Source organism: Vigna angularis, chromosome 10 (assembly GCF_016808095.1).
Source record: "Vigna angularis cultivar LongXiaoDou No.4 chromosome 10, ASM1680809v1, whole genome shotgun sequence".
Taxonomy (NCBI): Eukaryota; Viridiplantae; Streptophyta; class Magnoliopsida; order Fabales; family Fabaceae; genus Vigna; species Vigna angularis.
In genome coordinates, this window is record NC_068979.1 from 262,890 (window position 1) to 283,244 (window position 20,355).

The following is a 20,355-nucleotide window of genomic DNA, read 5'->3' on the forward strand; positions in this document are numbered from 1 at the left end:
ACCCAAATAAAGAAAACGTAATTTTCTTCGATTGGTTTTGAAGTTCTCTATTGTATTTTTGTTTCATGTTTATTCAACAATAAACGCATATTAATCATTTATATGTAAATTAGTAAAAATAATAATAAGGATACACTTGTAAAAGATTAAAATTTAGTAACAAATAAGAAAATCTAATAAATGTCACAATAAAAATATACATTCATTCACACATCTCTATGCCTTTATTCATTAACTGCACTTCGACTCTTTGACAAACCCAATACAATCTCACTCTAACCATTTCATAAAGTAGTGGAAGAACCTATTAGTAGTTGGGAATAAACTTATTGCCAATTTAGAGTGTAAGCCTTTTGAACTTGAATAAAATCCAAGACAACAATGCATGATTAATGTATCTTGGAAAATAAAATTTATTGAAAACATAAATACTGAATATAAATCACAAAAACGAGTCTTGTTGTATTTGCAACAACATAAAGAATCATACAATTTTACTTTTGACATGACTCGAGACAATATAATTGAAGTAATTTTAGAGCATTCGTTTTTCAATCTCTCGTTATGGTTTAATGGTTTGGGGAGAAGGAGCATCAATGTGTAACTTTTTTAGCAATAAAAAGCAGGTGAATGAAGCAGTTTGAGGTTTGGAAACAAGTAGCAGTTCATATTATTTAACAAGAATAATAAAAAAATCAACAAGGGATAAGGTAAAGCAAAGAAAAGAGAGAAAAAAGAGACACAAATTTGATCGAGTTCAATGCTGAAACACACTTCATCGAGTTTCCAGTTTGTGCAAAGCATATGTCATCTCAGAAGCACGCATCCAATAGGCAACAGCAGCAGAGAGCAGCCAAACTGTACAATTCACAGATTCCAAAAAATCAATATCAGCATACAACAATGCAGTGCCATGGCATGCATCTATTTCTCACTCATAAATATGAAAAAAAAAAACAAGAGCAATAAAACATGTAAAATTCAAATCCCATGATTCAAAATTTGTTATGCCAATGTGACATCATCTTTGCAAAAACATAGTATTTTATTCAAACAGTGGGTCTACGCAAAAAAACAAACCCAGATTCGGAGTCTCCAAGAAAAGAATGTAAAGAAGCAGTTACGAATAGAGCGCACAATAGCTAATTATGTCTAACGTTACGCCGACAACTGTCACCGAGTCAACTCGGAAAGAGCCGGATCGGATCTGACTCAGCGATCGAAATTAGAGAGAGAGACAGACAGACAGACAGAGAGAAAGACGCACCAGCCTTCCAAGCAACCAGAGTTCTGTGAATTTTGTTGCTGCGGGGGCGGAGGCGGAGCGTATTGAGGAGCGTAGGGCGGCGGAGGATAGCCCTGGGCAGGGTAGGGCGGAGGATAGCCTTGCTGTGGGGGATATCCGGGAGGCGGGTATCCGGGCGGCGGGTATCCGGGAGGCGGGTATCCGGGCGGTGGATATCCTTCCTTTCCTTGTCCCTCCGGCGGATAACCTGAGAAAGAAAAGAATGAGAATGTGAATTAGAAAGAGGGAATGAATATAGAAGGAAGGAATCGGAACGGAGGAGGAACCTTGCGGTGGTGGAACTCCGACGGGTGATTGCTGATGCGGATTATAATAACTCATTGGGTTGTGGTGTGATCGAAGATGGGAATGTGATGATTGGATGAACAAAATGAATGAATGAATGAATCAGAGAACAAGAATTTGGGTATATCTCCACACACCCAATAAATTTATTTTTATTTTCTCACTTTATATTTTACACTCTGTCGAACACCTCAACACAGCAAATCACTGTTTGTTTTTTTCCATATGATAAAAATTATGTATAAAATTAAATTTTTTATCATAATTATACATATTTGATATTATGATAAAAGAAATATAAACTTTGGAGTTTATAAGCCGAACAATCTAATTTAAACAAAAACTTTGAAGTATCACGATACATGTAAATTCATGAAATTATTTAACCAATTCACACATATAACCATTACCATACGTAACGGATACAAGATCTAACAATTTATTAATAAGCCTAGCAGTGTAACTTTTCATAAACTTATACTTCAATTCCCAATACAACACACTCTTAAAGACAGGTCAAAAAGATATAAAGAAAAAATTTATTGAGAAATAAATAATACTTCTATCTAAACTCTATATAATTAAAACCTATTTACAGTTTAACATTTTTATTAAAAAAATATGCAAATATCATTTTATTAAATCTTCTATAATCTAATAAATACCCATGTCTTAGATGTTCACAATAGTTATTAAATTTTATAATACTTGTATTAAAACTCAATCCAATCGTAATTTGTAATTAATCTATAGTTATATATAAATGAGTTCCCTCTATGTCTTTTTTTTTTTCATTTTTACCCTCCAAGTTACTGTTTTATTTTAATTTAACTGTTTTTTTAAATGTAATTAATTTTTTTTAAAACTAACTTATAAATTAAATAAATAAAAATCATTTACAAAAAAAATACCTTTTATAATTAAATTGTAAAAATTGTTTATATTTATTTTTATAATCACAATTTCATTACTTTTTGTTATTAAAAAAATGAACATAAATAACGCATGTGTTTTCAGTAATTGAGAACAAATCGAATGTACATTGCATTATCCTTAAACTAGTTTAAAAGTTGTGGTTGCAAAAGACATGAAATTAACTCTGCTATATTCATACTTAGTTGGAGAAGTGCAATGTAAAGACTATACCTCACTGTTGATGGAAAGAAGAGGAAACAGAACTAACAAACCGAAACACAATCAAGCAAGGCAATTTTTTTTTGCATAATTCTCCATCTTTGGGCTGGGTCAATATAGGAATGGGCTTAATGGCCCATACGAGATCACAGATTAGTCCATAGAAAAAAGATAAATAAAAAAGAAAGAAAGAAGAGAAGCTAATCACGAGTGTAGTTTGAACAGTAGATAAACTTTAACCAGATGCTTCTTCACATTAATGAAACCCTAATGGAATTTAGTTACCCAAAAAAGTCATTTAAAAATGTACTTTTAATTTGGAACGACGTGTGATAAATTTGTTCTTTTTTAATGATAATCATTTTAAAGTAATACAAAATAAATTTATAAATTTTTACAAGACTTAACTTGTTATGAATCATAATAATAACTCTTTTGGTTGATAGCTAAAAGTTTCGCAATCATGGTAGTGGTATTCAAGTAGTGTAATCTTATTAAGAACATGATTTTGTTATTTAAAAGAAAAAGGCAAAAATGAAATATTCGTAATAGAGTTTATTTATTATTAACCCAATTAGCCAACCAAAATATTCTCTCACGAGCAGGTTAAGACGGTTGGAGTTCGTAAAATATTTTTTTTTTATGTTTTTCTGATAAAATGAAATAAATATAATATTTTTTTATTTGAATTTTTAAAGAAGTGTGGTGACTTTAAAAAGAATTATAGATATTAAAATTGAAAAGAAAAGCATGGAAGAGGGATTTAGATAAAAGTGCGTGTGCACGTGGAGACATGTGTTAGAATATGTGGAAGCCCGCATATGAATATTATGCACACGTGCCCACATGGTTGAGTGAATCCTAGTAGAGTAAATTCTTGAAAAGAAGAGAAGGATGGTGAATGTGATTGCATGTGGATTCATAAAATCCCAGTCAACTGCACTGTGCCCCAGAAATTTTACAGTGTCCATTGTCTTAGTTCTGCAAAACCCATTTATTTTTCTCTCTTTGCATGATGCACAGTGAAAGAATCTCTTCAAGAAGATAAAAAAAAGAGTATTTTTTTCTTGTTTGAGAATGAGACTGACATGAAAAAACAACCCGCACATTTTGCTCTGCAGAAATCTAAGCAAATGACAGTACAAACTATAAAAGAGGGTGATGTTTCCGTTGAGTGATTCTTTAGTCGTCACACATGATGGGCACAGAAAAGGAAAAAGGGGCACGAGGATCATAAATAATGTGTGCTGTTTATGCTCAGAACAGCGTTATTTCCTTTCCACATTTGAACACTAAATCACACTTACGGGGCACTAAATCAAACTCATTTTTAAGGCTGGACCACCTCTGCTACAAGTAATGGTAATTTTGTTCTCGAATGCAAAACAGCATCAGCCTTTAGTAACATGTGTGTTGTAGTGGTAATCTTCTCCCGAAATGGAACAATGATGCGTGTAGAGAGAGAGAAAAGAGGGATAGGTGTCCATACAGTGTGGAAGGGGAAATGGACGTGTACCTGGTTTTGTTAAGAGGGTACACAGTGCATCGCTGTCTAGCATGTGAAGGTTGTGGTTCATCTCTTTCCCTCTCTCTTTACATGCATCCCTCTATATCCTACCCAACTGGCACTTAGCACATATGGGTGGAGAGTCAGGACAAAACTAGTCTAGGATTTGAGTCCGATTCTCTTGGTTTTCTCCAACACTTTATCCAACTTGTTGCTGACCCCAAACCAAAACTATACAGCCACGTTGCCACGCAGTTAATAATAGGCCACACCATGTATTGCCATGTTTCATCAAACTCTTTTTTTTATCCTTTTTACCACTCTTCTCTTCATCATAAATTGGAGGGTAAGTGAATAACCAACCTACCCCTTTTAGATTTCATTCCTTTGGGAGCAGCCAAGGAAAGGAAGATGAATGCATTGGCATCATCACAATGCAGCAGCGGGTGTGAGTCTGGTTGGACTCTATACCTGGAGCAATCTGTCCAGCTGAATCACAATGCCTTTTCACATGCAAGTTCCCAGTTTGATGGTGAAGATAACGACGAATACAAAGACAAGAAAGCCAAAAAGGAGGAGGCTGAGGAAGAGGACCTGTCCATGGTCTCTGATGCTTCTTCTGGGCCTCCACACTTGCCAGATGCACAAGATAATGGCAGCTTTTACTCTGCATCTAAGGCAGCAAAACTTGGCAAGAGAAGTAAGAAGAGGCAGAAGGTTAAGGAATACCAACACCTTCCTTCTTTTCTTGATGACACTGCTAGCTCTTCTGTCTTTGATTTCTCCATGGTGAGTTTGATCTTGCTTGCAGCCAGTTGCATTGCCCTATGACCCTGCCTCGTTTTTCTAGTACTAAAAATAATCATGGATTGTAGTTGTAGTTGTAGTTGTATGCTGTATAGATGATACTTTCTTGGCTCTTGATAATTTTTCAGAACAATGTCACAGTGACCAACCAACAAACTTCCACAGAGAGCATGCTAGATTACTCACAAGGTTTCTCTGCTACTTATTATGAGGTACTTCACTGGCTCCATTCATTCTTTCAAGGTTACATTTTATTCCAACTCCTCACAAAAATATTCGTGTTCTTATAGGAGAGATCCTCGTTGCAAGACCAGTTCGGCTTTTTAGAACCATCCCTGTCAGAAAATGGAGTTGAAAACAACAAGCAAATGCTTCTTCTGTACACTGGCCAATCTTCATGACTATATCCCCCAGAAGTATTTTAATTTATCATGTGACCGCTCCATTGCATTCTGTTCTTGACAAATATGGTACGGAAGGAAAGAGATGGGGATGACATAAAGATCAGTTCTGTTTCTACTAATAGTTATCTCTGCAATTCAACTTGGTGCGGCGGAAGATACAGAAGATCCATGAAGGGCACAGAATCAATAATGATGTAGAAGGAAGCTGACATCAAAAGGGATTCTGTTCCTTTGTTTTCTTTTATCGTATATTTTAACTGTCAATGCAGTGATAAACAACCTGAAAGGAAAATTTGGAAATGAACCTTTCTTTTCCTTTTTCTTTGATGATCTAGTTTTCTTGTCAAAGAATAGTGCACACAAGATAGATAAGTTAGGCAGGTTCTGTGTAATGAAAACATGCTCAATTTTTGTTTTTGACGAAGTCCCATGCTCAATTTATATAAGCAAAGCAGCACAAGCAACTTTTTCCAAAAAAATATTTAATTTTTCAACAGCATATTGTCCAAAAACAAAATGACCAAACTTTTGTTTTTGTCGTCCGGGTATAACATACCAACGCGAACAACTTTTTCACACCAAGGACTATAGTTGCAGATCCCTGGTAATGTTTAAGTGGAGTGGAACTTGTGTCCGTGTTCAAAATTCAGGGGGGGGCAGAGTTACCTGCTAACAGTGCTTTGGAAATGAAAAATTTCTTAATAGATAAGTGCAATGAAATCTCGGGTTTGACAACGTGGTCCTCAATCTTTGTGTGTAGTTTACATCTCAGTTAAGCACATACTAGTCATCTTAAATGAGTCCAAAGTGATACTGCTGGAGATGACTGATATTCTCCAATCTCAGAAAAATTTGCAATAAGAACTTGATGTCACGAATGGAATTAAATGTGGATTTCGCAGACCCATTGCACGGTTTCTTCAGCTGTTTTGATTATAAAATCCATTTTGTTAGTGAAGGGAGACAAAATGTAGTGCTGTCCACTAAATCTCTTAAAACGGCAAACTTTGATGAATGCCGTGTGATCCTAATTGATTAGGTAGGATGTCTCCAATCTTCGTTTGGATCTTTACATTATGTCTGTGAATATAAGTTGAGAGGAAAAGGGTTTAATAATTAAGAAGGACAAGGCCTTGTTCATAGGGCTGTATTTATTCTGGAAGTTGTAGTGTTTTCCTGTGGCCTGAAAATGAAGGGAAAATGCTTGATCTGTTTGCAAAAGGATAAAAGATGATAAAGGTGTGAGTTATGAGGTATGGGTAATGAGGAGAGTGTAGAGAGATGAGGGGAAAATGGTGATGTTTATGTTGGAATATTTCATATGCAAGCACAGGAGATCCTGCCTGAGATCTTCCTGACCCAGAGGAACATGCCCCATTTGGTTTAGTATGTCAACTTTATCTCGTTTGGAAGGATCCCCGATTTTAAAATATCATATATCATGTTTTTATATGTACCTTTGCTCCCTTCAACTCTGTCTGCTTGGAAGCTGTCATAGGACTTGATGTCATGCACAATTATGTGTCCCTTCAAACTTTTTTTTATACCTTTACTTATTCCCAGTCATGTGATTAAAAAAATCTAAGGAGGGTGAGAATTTGGGATCTCAGGAATAAACAATTGGGTAAAAATAAAAGAGGAAGCTAAGCTAAAGACAAAGAAAAACTCATAAAGACAGAGAAATGTAATTTAAAGGTGAAGATAGTCACTGCGTAGCTGCATTCCATGAAATTGGATAAGAGTCCAAAAGAGTATGGGAAAAAAATTTCTGCCTTTCCAACCACCGCCAAACCATACACAGAGGAGAAGAGATATAGAGATAGGAGGGGCTTTATAGCTTTCAAACACGTGGTTCATGCTTCATCTTCTATTTCCCTCTCCATTTCCAATCTATTTTGGCTGTTCCCATTTCTCAGGACAACGCTCTGCATGACAAATGCTGAATAACAGTGAGTGAGTCAAGTGGTAAAAGCCAAAATCTACAAAATCATGGCTAATAGTCTTATTATGTTGTTACTGTTCAACATTGGACTTCACATCACGATGCAGCAATGTAACCCTCTCGGTGATCTTGTATTGGTTTACTTAATCAAATCAGAGTTCGAATGTTATTTATGTATGTATGCAGATAGAAGAAGCAATCTCCGTGTGGACTCTGGATAAAAGAAATTCAACTCTCGAAGCACATTTCCTCCAATGTGCGAACGATGCAAATCAAAAGTGACTGTATTCGGGTGGAGTTGCAAGTCACGTAATGCCAATCAAAACAAGGCACGAAGAAAATCTGGTGTATAAAGCAGTGACCAAAGAGGCAAAGACAAAACTTAGGTGGTGTTACCACATGTGCAGACGTTGATTATGAACTGTGAAAAACATCACTAGCTACTGTCATGAAACAGTACCTAGGTCATGTTTGGGAAGTAAGTATTGTGGAACATTGTCAAGCTGACTTAGGCCCACTTAGGAAAATAAAACAAACAAGTTGATCTAATATTACCTCACCAAGCTCAATTATCCATTTTCTAGTTCAGTGTCCCTTATGGCTTCAAAACCTTCCAAAGCTCATGGAGACACACTGCACTGGATCATCATATCGCTATAATTACTTCACTGTTCGCCTGCTGCTACAAACAAAACCATAATTTCACTTCAATTCATTCACGTCAATACAGGTAAGACAAAACTTATGATAAATGCTGCTTCTACTATCGTAAATTTTAAACACTTATATTTTATTTTAACAAGTTATAAGAAAAAATTGGACATCAGAAACCTGTTCGATACTGTAAGAGAAAAAAATGAAACGTGAAGTACCAAAAACTGGTAACTTTTTGTCATTCTTCTGTTCATTTTTATCACATTTATTAGTTTCTCCCTTCCGTTTTTTTTTCTTTTCATCTCTGTTTTTCAACCATACACCTAAAAAAATGGAGAATATACAATCCTTTTCTGACACCAGAAAAATTACGGTCGCGTTTAACCTAGAAGTAATGTTTTGCGGCACTGCCAAACTTTGCAGTTTTCCAGTTGACGAGTGATTTGAAGATGGAAGCTGCCAGAACATTTCTTGCTCCTTGAATTAGTCGTACATCTTAATCCAATTTAATGAATTTGCTGTATCTAATTGTTAGTGTGACAGGTTGCAAGAGAAAGCAAATCACAAAGAAAGGCCAGCTAGTTGAACTTGCATGTCTGACCCCAAGGTATCATTGAAAGAGAAATGTTGTTTTCACGAATAGAAAACATAAAAATGATTAGGGCCATATATTAAAATGGAAGGGAAAGAATGTAAAATATAATAAATGTAAGAAAAAGAATCTGGATACTTCGGAAATTTTGGTGCTAATAGCAAAACTAATACTGTAAAGACAACAGGTGTACGTAAAGCTACCAACGGAATCATGTACAAGACGAGTACACCATTGAAGCTGAAGTATCATACGAATACAAGAAGCAGCCAGAAGATACTGCAATGGTCTGCTATTAAAATTTATAGCATATGAATGATGAGTGATTTTCAAATTACATTACATTTCTTTATGAAACGCTATTAGATGCCTAGTTAATTACTCCAGCAAGCGTTTCTGCTTACACCAGGCAATGGCAACTACATACAAGAATATGGTCCCTGCAGTGCTACCACCAACAGTCCAGAGGAACTCTGTCATCCCAGCTTTATCTGGATCAAATAGCTCAATGTGAATATTCATGCCAAAAACTCCGGCCACAACAACAAAGGCACTCACTACCAGAGTTGCTGTGGTCAACATGACTCCCATTTGGAGGAGATGGTTCTGTTTGTCATCCAGCATGATGTTGATGTAATCCTCCGTGTCATCAACATATTCCCTCAGCTTCATCAGGACAATGAACAAATATGAAAGAGTCAGTAACAGAGGAATCAATTTTCACTTCATTTTTCAGGTAACTGGTAAACTATAATATCATGTGAAATTGTTATAAAAGATAAAACCATATTGGATCAGAAATGTTCAAAGATCATAACCTAAACCCTAAAGTTGCCAACTACGTGATTTGACAAACTCCCATACATATAATTCATCCGTCTTAGAAACCATATTGACCAAATCCCCAACATTTAAAAAAATAGGAGAGTTTGCTACAATGGTTTGAAATAACATGCATCTTTGATCACGTATGCAACAGCATTTTATACCCTACAAGATAAGGGGCCCATCAAGGTGATTGCCGAAAGCTGAAACTTGTCAAATACAGCCTTCAAAGACTAGTTTGTCAGTCAAATTGGTCCCTAACTCCCTATGTAAACTTTAGTTCGAAATGTGTTTGTTGCCAGTTTCGAGCGTCACCACCACTGATGGCTATCAGGGGAGCAGTGTATTGAGGAGTTTGTCCATTGGTGCTTTGGTAGCAAATGCCAATTGGCATTCATAACTTCCCCCCCACCCCCTTTTTTTTCTGTTTTGGGAGTGATAGCAGAGAGGCATGGCAGTTAATGGGTTTAGTTTACCTGCAAAAAAGGGCTATTGTGACTGGTTTTTGGGGAGGTTTGACAAGGTTCCAAGCACAATAGTGTCTGTTTTGGATCTAATGGTTTGATTTAACAGTAAGTTGAAGTTACTTATATAAAGCACATGGATAGGGAGGTCAAAGGTTGAGAGTTTCTCCATAGGTTGTTAGTGTGATGAGTTTCCTGTGTGTTTGATTTTTGCTAAGTTTACTTCTGGATCCTTATTTTAGTGCGTGATGTTAGAAGCTATTACAAATAGTACGTTTCAGGTTGTTTGATGTCATTGATGGCTAAGGGGGTAAGAAAGTCGGTCGTTAAAAGATGCAAATCTGTTACCTGTTCCACAACTAACAAAAGTCCCTTCTCCCTTCACTAATAGGGCCAAGCTTCAAATCAACCAACCTTTTATCTCAACCATTGTGTCTTTCCTCTCTGCTCTGGTTTCATTTTAGTCTCTAGTCCGTATTAGGGATTACTAATTTGACATGCACAAAAAAAGTTGTCATGAAAGACCCGACCATGACAATTAACATGTATGTGAGATTTCTGTAATTGTCAACTCAAGCCTCTCAACTGATCCATGTACTAAACTTTCCACTATGAATTTAACATTTTTCATCTTTTGGGGAGACCAACTTAACCGACTTCCCGTTCTGGCAAGGCAAACATGATGAATGGCACTCCATTACATGTTTACCTACGAAACAAAGTTAGACGAACTCCTGCCAATCCATGGCCTCAAATACAAACAAGAAAATAAAAAGCTACTCATTTCATGGCTTCTCCTCCAACATTATATACAGAACCTCTTCCAGCATCCTTCAAATAAGGTTTCACTAGGCTACTTAATCAGAAAGAACACTGTTTTCTTTTGTGAAACAGTAACTGGTGCATTTGTGGTAGAACTCGTTGGTATTTGCAGGCACTTAGAGGGGAAGGAAAAGTTATTAAACATGGGCGATAAACCGATAGAGCGGAAGGAATATGAGGTGAACGGGCGTGCATACCGTTGAGAGCTTGTTCAGGGTGCCATCGATCTGCACAAAGTAAGCCTCCAAAAGCATTTCAAGCTCCTCGACATCAAGCTGCTTGGTGACGGCACTGTAAGTGCTACCACGGGTTCCATGGCTGTCCCTACCAAGAACATTGTAGGCATTGTGTTGATCCTCAAAGCCCACAGGGGGTTCTCCAGCCTCAAAGGATATTTCTGTAGCGGTCCTAAAAATGGGTAGAAAATTTACATTCAGAGGGATGAAAGAGAGTTAAAAAGAGGTAAAAGAAAAAAAAAAGGTGGATGCCTGTCATCTATATCCTGCTCGTCGTGGTCATTTATGGAGGATGCGGAAGAGCTCTCTTCCATCTGCTGCTCGGCTAACTTATCCGTCAGATACATCTCAGCCATATCATCGTCGTCGTCCAGCAAGTGCTCCAATTCATCCCTCACCTGAACAAATGATCAAACAATGAAATAATCAAACCCCCGGAAGCCCATGCCATGCATCAATCACACCCACCAACCTTCTGAACACGGCCAGTGATGGCGACCAATCGGCTCTTAATTTGACGAACGCGTTCCAAATTGAGAGTACTGATCTTGGATGTGAGCTTGTCCAAGGCGGGATGAGCCTCCTGCTCCAACGTCTTTGCCTGTGAGTCATCAGAGAGAGATTTAGGGTAAAGACAGAGGGAAATTGTCGGCAAGAAATGAAAAGAAGAGAAGAGGGAAGCACGGACCTCGTTCTCCAATACGCTACAGGCGGCTTCAAGGCAGGCCTCCAGGGCCACGAATTCGAAAGGGAGAATCTTGATGGCATCGGGGTCGTGGTCGTGGTCGGGGTCGGAGTCGGTGTGGTGGTCGTGATGTTTGGAAGAGAAGGCCTGGTGGTGGCGGAGGATCCTGGCCTGGAGCTCTTGGACGAAGGGGGTGACGGAGGGGTCACGTGAGTTGAGGAGGAGGACCTCGTGGGCGGTGATGATGGCCTTGATGTGCTCCAAGTTGATGACGATGGCCCTCTCACGGCCAAGAAGGGTGGAAGGGTAGGAGAGGAGAGGGTCCAATATGCGGAGGTCACGGGCGGGGAGGCCGGTGCGCCTCATGATGGCGTGCTTCCCGGCCTCCACCACCTCCGTCTCCCCTTTCCCGTCGAGCATCAGCCATTGCCTCACTCCGCTTCCCTTCTTCCGAATCCCGGTCGCCGTTTGTCTCTCCTCTCCGCCCCTCATCTCATCCTCCTTCTCTCTCTCTTCTCCATATTCAACATCTTTACTTCCAAATTTTCTTACAGTTTACCTTTTTCTTTAACCAAACCCTCATACACTGTGACTACCAATTCTTTCCCTCCAACCTATCAAAACATCACCTTTTTTTCAATTCTTGTTTCATCATTTTTCTATTAGAAACTTAATTTATAAAGTTGTTTAATTTATAAAGTTGTTAGCCTTTTTATCGCAGTATTCCTTATATTATTGTTTCAATCCTTTCTTTAATTAGTTTTTCCAATTTTCATTTATCATTTTCCTCTGAGATAAATTTCTGCTTTTTTCCTTTGAATTTTTTAATTTTTGTAATACTTCAAGTTTGTTTGTTAAGATTATTATGCAAATTTTACCCTTTTTAATTTTTGTAATACTTCAAGTTTGTTTGTTAAGATTATTATGTAAATTTTACCTTTTTAAGTATTAAGAAGGAAAATAAGCCCTTACAAACATTTAAAATAAAGAAAAAACTAGTTAGGAGCAAAATAACTATAGTACTTTATGAATGTTTGAATTTCATACATGTTATCCAATACAACACGCAATTTTTAATTGCTCAAGTTTATTTACTTTTACTTCAATTATTTATATACTTTTGACATTTTGAACGTGACATTGATATTAAAAAGAAATGCATCATACTTAGGTTTGATGCAGCTTAAATCTATTTGATCATTTGTAAAATAAACTTAATAAGTATAAATTTTAAAAAGTGAATATTAATAATATAGTTATATAAATACAAATATTTAATTTATTAAAAAATCAACATTTGAATGAATTTTAAAATATTTACTCAATGAAATAATAATGTTTAATGTAAAACGCAACCCAGAATCATGTAATAGCCCAAATCAGTTTTGACAAATAGGTCACAGATTCATAATAGTGCAGTCAGTATAATGAATTTTTCAGATTTAATTTTCTTCCAAAATTTAGATAGAATTACCTGATAGGGTGCTTAATAACGATATTGTGGTTTATAGTTTTTAAATCATTCAATAGTTTTAAAAGTGTGTGTACATCACAATAAAACATTAAATATTTAATAGTAATTGCTTATTACTTGACATATTAAATATTTAATTTTCTTGGATTTATTTTGTTTATCTTGTCTTAGATCTCTCCTATTTGTTAAAATTAATCTTATTCTGCATATTGAAATTAATATTATTCTGCATATTGAAATCAATCTTACTTTTTCTGAGAGCATGAAACAAATCTTATTTTTATCTCCACTTCAAACGTAATTTATCACATCAGCCCTTCCAGAGCATAACATTTGTAAGCACTGAGGATTATAAGATGTGACGTAGTTTCTATCTGAAAGAAAAATCATTTAAAGGAAAATATTTCGGAACATAAAGATAATCGATCAAATCCATTCCCCCTACACACCAATCCAACTTCAAAAATTTCATCGGCAAAAATGCATTAACCAAAATGAATAGGACTGGACATACTCCTAGGCAAGAGAAGAGAATAAATTACAAAATAAACTATCAAAAATTGGGCCAAAATCAAGCATCGGCAATGGTCACCTCAACCTCTACACCGGGTTCAATTGTGATTGAGGTAATCTGCTTGACCACATCTGGGGAACTGTAGAGGTCAATGACCCTCTTGTGAACACGCAGCTCAAATCTGTCCCATGTGTTGGTGCCTGAAACCAGAAGCACGACATAAACAGAGCTGATTACCATTAATTCCAAATGGAAAAATATTCTCAATACACCAAGACCAAAATATTGCTTAGTCCTGCATTCTCATCTAGCTTGAAGACATTTCTAAAATCATCGACAACTGTCAAACCTCGTGAGGTCTGGTGTGTCTATTAAGCTAACATTTTCAAAGCTTGCTAATCAAGCTTGCTACTTAAGCTTCCGAACATGAACGCCACTCTCTTTTCACCAAAAGTCAAAACCTTTGGATTCATTTTTCCATTAAAATTAAAGCCTTGATTAAAACAAGAATTAAAAGGAATGATATTGATTTTAAAACAGCCAGTCTTCACAAGAATTTGGTAGCGGGCATCCATCCCCAACTGCCAAAGAAATCAAGGTGTCCCGGAAATTTGATCTCAAAAGTGTCATCCGATGTCAATAAAGAGATATTTCCTATTTTAAAGTTCACTAATACTATTTCTCTGAGAGATATATAGATTTTTTTTCTCTGCGTCAATTCAAAACAAGTTAGGGTTAATCAGACAACAATTTGAGATATTTGACAACTGTCAGTAGGTTTAATCTATAAGAGTGAAGTTATCAAAGTAAAATTACAGCATAAAAGCAGAGAATACACATAAGTGGCGAGAAAATAAAAATGATACAGCAACATTTGTGATTGGTGTATAGCAAAAAAACACACAAAGATTAAGTTTAAAGCCAGAATGTGAAGAAAAAATACCTTCACCGCACGGGGATTTCCTGGTGGTGATGTGAAGAACTTTGGTTGGCATCCTAACAGGTCCCTTGACCCTGAGGCGCTTGTCCCTGGCGCCACGAACAAGGTCGGCGCAAACTATAGCGATTACGATAAGAAAAGAATTAGAATGTGTGAAAGAAAATGAAGAAAAAGAATTGAAGAGTGGAAAATGGTGTACCCTTTTCGAGATTCTTGACGTTCTTAGAGGAAAGGGTGATCCTGATCTTATGGATCTGTTCCTCAGTGTCCTCCAAACCGGGTTTAGTGGGCTTCATTGCAGCGTACGCCATTGTATCGGTATGATTCCCTCTGCGCTCAAAACAAATAATGCAAAGTGAACGCAGAAGTAGAAAAGAGAATGCATTGGCAAGAAATCACGCATACCTTCCAGAGTGTCAAAACAATATGTGTTTCTTCAGAATTCAATTTCAGGTTCTCTTAGGGTTTTTCATGCCATCACCAAATGGGCCGGATCATTCATTTACTGTCTGGCCCGATTATAAATAACCAGGAGATTGCTGCACATCTTTTACAATATCTGTTAATAAAAACACTATATTTTTTTTATGATAATTAAAATTATTAACTCCAGTGCATATTTAGATTACTTTAAAAAAAAACTCTGATTAAATTAAATTAAAAGATTTATACAAACTAGCAATGTGTTTGTTTATATTCTTAAATTAGCTACATTCTACATTGCCGTTTTATAGGCATGGTCCAAAATCAAAACAGTAACCTATATCAAGTTTGTTTTCCAAATCCTCTGACCATATTATGATATACAAAATTAGAGCAAACTTCATCTTAGTAAATGCTTTTATAATAGTAAATTCAATTTAAATTTCATATTAATATATGATAATAAATTTATTATAATTAATATTAAGTTTGATTTATAGTGTCTTGATATTTTTCTTTAATTTCATATTTGATGTTGTCCATAAAAACATATATTAAACAACAGTACATTATTTCATATTTATATTATATATTGTTGTTATGGGAATTTGGAGCGTGCATTTTTCTACCATGACAATATATGAATGGATTGGAGAATGACAATATATGAATGGATTGAAGAATCCCAGTACAAGACAATTTGAGTTTGAATATTTCATGTATAGAATAGTGAGCACGGGTTTTTATAATGTCTTCTTTAATAAAATATTATATTTATTTATAAGGTCTCTAGACTGTATGTATTTATGTGATTTAAATAATTAATTTTCAATTGTTAAATATATAATATTAAAAAACATTATTAAAATATATAATAAAGCTACCAAAATTTAATAATGGATCTTCGTTGAACCATGTTTCATATCACATTTGACGAAGTATATACATATAAAATTTTAAACTATAATATATAAAAAACTAAAAACATTTATCTTATTAAATTAATTTTGTAATATTAAATTAGTCTTATTTCATGTGGATAAGTGGTATTGCTTGAAAAAACAAAATTGAAGACGGGATTAATGATTTTTAGCTTGATGAATAAATATTCAATATGTAATATAGATTAGGGGAAGTTCAAAAGTGTTAAAATATTTATATTTTGTATTTTGACTATGAGAAATGTGTTTTGGATTTTGTCACAACACATTCTGACTCTTGATTATAAATTTAGTCTTAAAAAGGAAGAAGCTGTAGCCTGGGCAGGAACTCCATACATGCACGAACTCTGCTTTACAAACTAAATCCATCATAGAACTTGTTCTCAATCATAGAATTTTTCTGTCAGTTTCATATTTATAATATGTTGAGTTAGAAATAGTTTTCATCATGATTCAAATTGATTTTTCCCTCCGGAAATTAGAAATATATCAAATTAGAAAATAAATAACAATTTGAAGCGTATAGATTATTTTCAAGCATGACATTTAATGAGTGGATGAAATAGAACAAACAGGTAACGTGCAAATCAGAACGATATTACGTTTCACAAACTGAAACCGAAAGTCTCCCGAGAGAGAGAAAGAAGAAAAAAGATGTGAATGAGGATTCTTCAAAGTCTACAGAGCCATCAATATAGACTACAAACTATAAAATTATTTATTTGCAGGAATCATGAAAAGTATTACTAAAAGGAAAAAAAATAAAAGAGTCGGTGGTTGGTGGTGTTTGGACCAACCATGGAAAGAAAGAAAGAAAGAAGAATCTGTAACCTAAAGTATTATCTGTTACAATGGAATGGAAGAAATTGAAAAAGGAAGAAAGGATTAACGAGGATGAGTGTCAGCAGCCTTCAAGGTCTTCTCTATAAGCTTACGAGCTTTTCTGCTGCGAATCTCAACTTTGACACTCGCACTCTTGTCCATCTTTACGTAAGGTTTTCTCCCTTTCTTCAGGTTCAGAGATCTCACCTTCGACTTTATCGACTCCACCAGATTTCCCAGCTCATTCTTCATCCCTCTCTCTCTCTCTCTCTCTATCTTCTCTCTTTCACAATTGCACACTTTCTCCCACACACAACCAATCCTATATATATATATATACACACACGCACTCTTTCATCCTCTGCCACATAATACTGTATTGTAAAAGTCAGAACTACTAATAATATTTTATTAAAACGCTCTCGATATTGACCGCAATTATTTCAATTTCAATGAAAATCGTCCTGAGGCACAGAAGAGAGAATTGAGGTTTAAATGAGGAAGAAATGGACCGGCGCGTGGGAGGGGGTGCGCGTGTTAGTGTCGCACTTAAACTTAAACACATGCATTATGTGGCACACTTTTCAGCGTACATTATTTGCAAATAAATGATCAACGCCTCGCTCCCTCCTTCATGTCTGTCCCAACTACCTCTTTGTCTATTTTACTTCCTCGCATTTAAAGAAAACTATATTCTTTTTTTATGAAATACTAGTTATATCTTTTAATGATTCTTAATAAATCAATTTTTATTTAATTAGAATAAAAATTAAATATGTTTTTAACCTTTTAATTTAAAAAAATTAAAATTAATTTTTCTTTAAAACTTTAATTTAGTCCTTAAATTTTCGACTTTTATTGATATTAATCATTTGTTCAACTGTGCAAACAATGTTTCAACATAATTTTTAATGTTTTAAAACTTCTATACACATTGTGTTTAAGGAAAATTGATTTCTACATTAAAAATTAATGTGGACAAGAGTTTTTTTTTTTTAAAAAGACTAATTTTAATTTCCTCTTGAAATTAAGAAACAAAAAAATTTTTAACCGTTAAAATAATATACTTACAAGAAAAAAAGCCATTTAATAAAATTATTTCAAGGATGATGCATTTAACATTGTTCTTAGTTTGTGTAAAAAAATTTGCCAAATAGTCACATATAAGTATAAGTATGTGATCACAACAAATAGACGTTTCACTCAAACTTTTAAATTGTTATTTTTCAACGATAAATGTGTATTCGGATTCAGTTAAGTTATATTAAATTCAACACAAGTTTAAAAACTATTTATAATTTTGGAATTAATTTTAATTTAATGTGGATTTTATTTATCTAAAACTATGAAACAGGTCAAAAATGTTGAAAACAAAAACTGATTTTTTTTTGTTATCATCCTACTCAAATCTGAACACACCGTAATAAGTTTGAAATGAGTGAATGTAAAAAATGCTATAATATTAATGAAGCATCGATTTGTGCAGCTTAAAATGCCATGAGCAAGAATAAAATGTATCAATCTATTTAGATAAACCAAATGTATATATATATATACAAAAAAATAACATACCTTATGGGCATCACAAAAAATAGCATATACTTATTTTCTTTTTAAGAGTCGACGAAGTTTCGAAGGTAATACATAGAAAGTTAAATTCGGTCAAGTTTGAATAAAATTAAGAAAAAACAAAACATTACATGATTTTTAATTCCACTATAATTTGAGATAAATTACGTAAATAAATGTCAAACATATCACAAGGTTACTAGAAATAATACCTTCCTAAGTTGTAGCCTCTTTCTCCTTTTTCACAACTACGTGTGAAACTCTTTATATGTTTACCCATCGGTTGACCATGAAATTAATTTTTCTATAACGCTTTTGTTATTTGTTGGAAAATCTTTTTTTTTCTATTATTCGGTTGGCACTTTGATTTTACAAAATTAATTTTCTCTACAACCTTTTACAATATGATTTTTTACCTCCAAACTTTCGATTTCAAGTGATTTCAAAAGTAAACCAAAAGCTCAGCCAATAACTTTTCGTCAATTTCACAACTCCGGTAATCTTTGAAGATTTCAATTATTTATCATTCATTATATTAAAAATATGGAAAATAATTTAGGTTGTGTGTGATGTTGAATTTCGTTGAAGATGAATAAATAAAAACGAAATTTTATCATAAATTCAACATTTAAAAAGGGACAGATGGAGTGACTATTACCATTAAAAAAATATTAAATAGTATAACGTCACACATTATTTATTATTATTATTATTGATGCTACGTTTTCAAGATTTCTAAACAATTAAATGCTAAAAAAATACAATAGTATGATGACCCCCTCGCTTTATAAAATTTATAGTTTGAACTCCAATATTAAAAATGATTAATTTCTGTGCTAATTAAGAAGAATATTTATATATTAAAACTATTATTTAAATTAAGTTAGTATATTATAGTTCAATAAATTAATTCGAAAAAAAGAAAAAGGACGGTCGTTTATTGAAGGACAATAGAGGCCCAACATGAGTAGGCAGAAGCCCACACGTATCATTTCTGAGTTGAGGAGCCGAAAAGACACTTTACCAGTGACGGTGACGACGGTGGCGGTGAAGGTTAGGGTTAGGTTGCAATTACGTAATCTTGTTAAATGATGGTGGTAAGAAGAAACTAGCAGGGAAAAGGAGAATGGTAAAGAAAAGTAGTTACTTAACGGAAAGCAGAAGCAAACAGGGAGTTAGTTTACATACAATGTGAGAGTTGTGAAATCAGGGAGAAGAGTCACCGTGGGTGTCGCCGTGGTAGCCGCCTCCCAAAAGACAGATTTGGTCCCAAATGAGGTCTGGAACAGGGACAACGGAGAGCCTGGGTTGCCTGAGGAGAGCAAAATCCTTGAAATGCTTCATCTCCTTCAAGTCCACGGGCCTCCTCATCTCTCCCACGGCCTTCACGTCCACTGCATCACCGTCCCACTCGCGGACCACGGAGACAACGCCAACGATACGGCGGGCCTTGGAACCAGAGTGGTAGAAGAAGCAGAGGTCGCCGAGGGACATGGACTTGAGGTATTTCTGGGCCTGCTTGTTCTTTACCCCATCCCAATTGCTTATGCCTCCGTTCGCCGCCTGGTCCTCCCACGACCACTCCGACGGTTCCGTTTTCAAAAGATACCTCTGCTTCTTCTCCTTCTCTTTCTTCTTCTCCTTCTCTTTCTCCTTCTCTTTCTCTTTCTCTTCCTCTTTCTCCTCTTTCTCTCTCTTTCCCATCTCTCTCTTCTCACCTTTTCCCCCCAAGTCTCCTCCCGCCTATATAACCCTACTTTCAAAATAAATAATTTTAAATTATTCATCCAAGATAACACCGAAAATAAAATTAATTTAATATTAAATATACTTTTCCAAGGCATATATGTTTATAGTAGGATGCCAAACCAATAATTTACTAATAATGTTTTATTAAAACACTCTCAATATTAAGTTTCGTAGAATCTTAATAATTTACTTTCCACAATATTCATATTAATTTCATCCTCAGTCCTTCATCTCCCCCAGGAATTCAACCTAAACGATGA

At 35.1% G+C, this 20,355-nt stretch overlaps 6 protein-coding genes across 6 annotated transcripts; 1 reads left to right on the forward strand and 5 right to left on the reverse strand.

Annotated features, from left to right (window-relative positions):
* Positions 1-498: 498 nt before the first annotated feature.
* LOC108319900 (uncharacterized) lies at positions 499-1,627 on the reverse strand. The gene is made up of 2 exons (XM_017551201.2): positions 1,268-1,627; positions 499-858 (listed from the first exon to the last, which is right to left on the reverse strand). Exons 1-2 carry the CDS (start codon positions 1,625-1,627, stop codon positions 808-810), a joined length of 411 nt encoding a protein of 136 aa, XP_017406690.1. The 3' UTR covers positions 499-807.
* A 2,675-nt stretch (positions 1,628-4,302) lies between these two features.
* LOC108319929 (protein SOB FIVE-LIKE 5) lies at positions 4,303-6,260 on the forward strand. Its single transcript, XM_017551246.2, has 3 exons — positions 4,303-5,021; positions 5,168-5,251; positions 5,330-6,260. Exons 1-3 carry the CDS (start codon positions 4,644-4,646, stop codon positions 5,438-5,440), a joined length of 573 nt encoding a protein of 190 aa, XP_017406735.1. The 5' UTR covers positions 4,303-4,643; the 3' UTR covers positions 5,441-6,260.
* A 2,561-nt stretch (positions 6,261-8,821) lies between these two features.
* LOC108319970 (magnesium transporter MRS2-3) lies at positions 8,822-12,308 on the reverse strand. The gene is made up of 5 exons (XM_017551298.2): positions 11,667-12,308; positions 11,451-11,579; positions 11,231-11,376; positions 10,940-11,150; positions 8,822-9,297 (listed from the first exon to the last, which is right to left on the reverse strand). Exons 1-5 carry the CDS (start codon positions 12,153-12,155, stop codon positions 9,010-9,012), a joined length of 1,263 nt encoding a protein of 420 aa, XP_017406787.1. The 5' UTR covers positions 12,156-12,308; the 3' UTR covers positions 8,822-9,009.
* A 1,215-nt stretch (positions 12,309-13,523) lies between these two features.
* On the reverse strand, positions 13,524-15,092 carry LOC108319925 (40S ribosomal protein S20-2). Its single transcript, XM_017551243.2, has 4 exons — positions 14,997-15,092; positions 14,791-14,921; positions 14,595-14,708; positions 13,524-13,851 (listed from the first exon to the last, which is right to left on the reverse strand). Exons 2-4 carry the CDS (start codon positions 14,900-14,902, stop codon positions 13,709-13,711), a joined length of 369 nt encoding a protein of 122 aa, XP_017406732.1. The 5' UTR covers positions 14,903-14,921; positions 14,997-15,092; the 3' UTR covers positions 13,524-13,708.
* Positions 15,093-16,467: 1,375 nt separating this feature from the next.
* Positions 16,468-17,172, reverse strand: LOC108319934 (uncharacterized). The gene has a single exon (XM_017551252.2). It carries the CDS (start codon positions 17,027-17,029, stop codon positions 16,841-16,843), a length of 189 nt encoding a protein of 62 aa, XP_017406741.2. The 5' UTR covers positions 17,030-17,172; the 3' UTR covers positions 16,468-16,840.
* Positions 17,173-19,473: 2,301 nt separating this feature from the next.
* Positions 19,474-20,084, reverse strand: LOC108319919 (uncharacterized). The gene has a single exon (XM_017551227.2). It carries the CDS (start codon positions 20,048-20,050, stop codon positions 19,553-19,555), a length of 498 nt encoding a protein of 165 aa, XP_017406716.1. The 5' UTR covers positions 20,051-20,084; the 3' UTR covers positions 19,474-19,552.
* Positions 20,085-20,355: the final 271 nt, after the last annotated feature.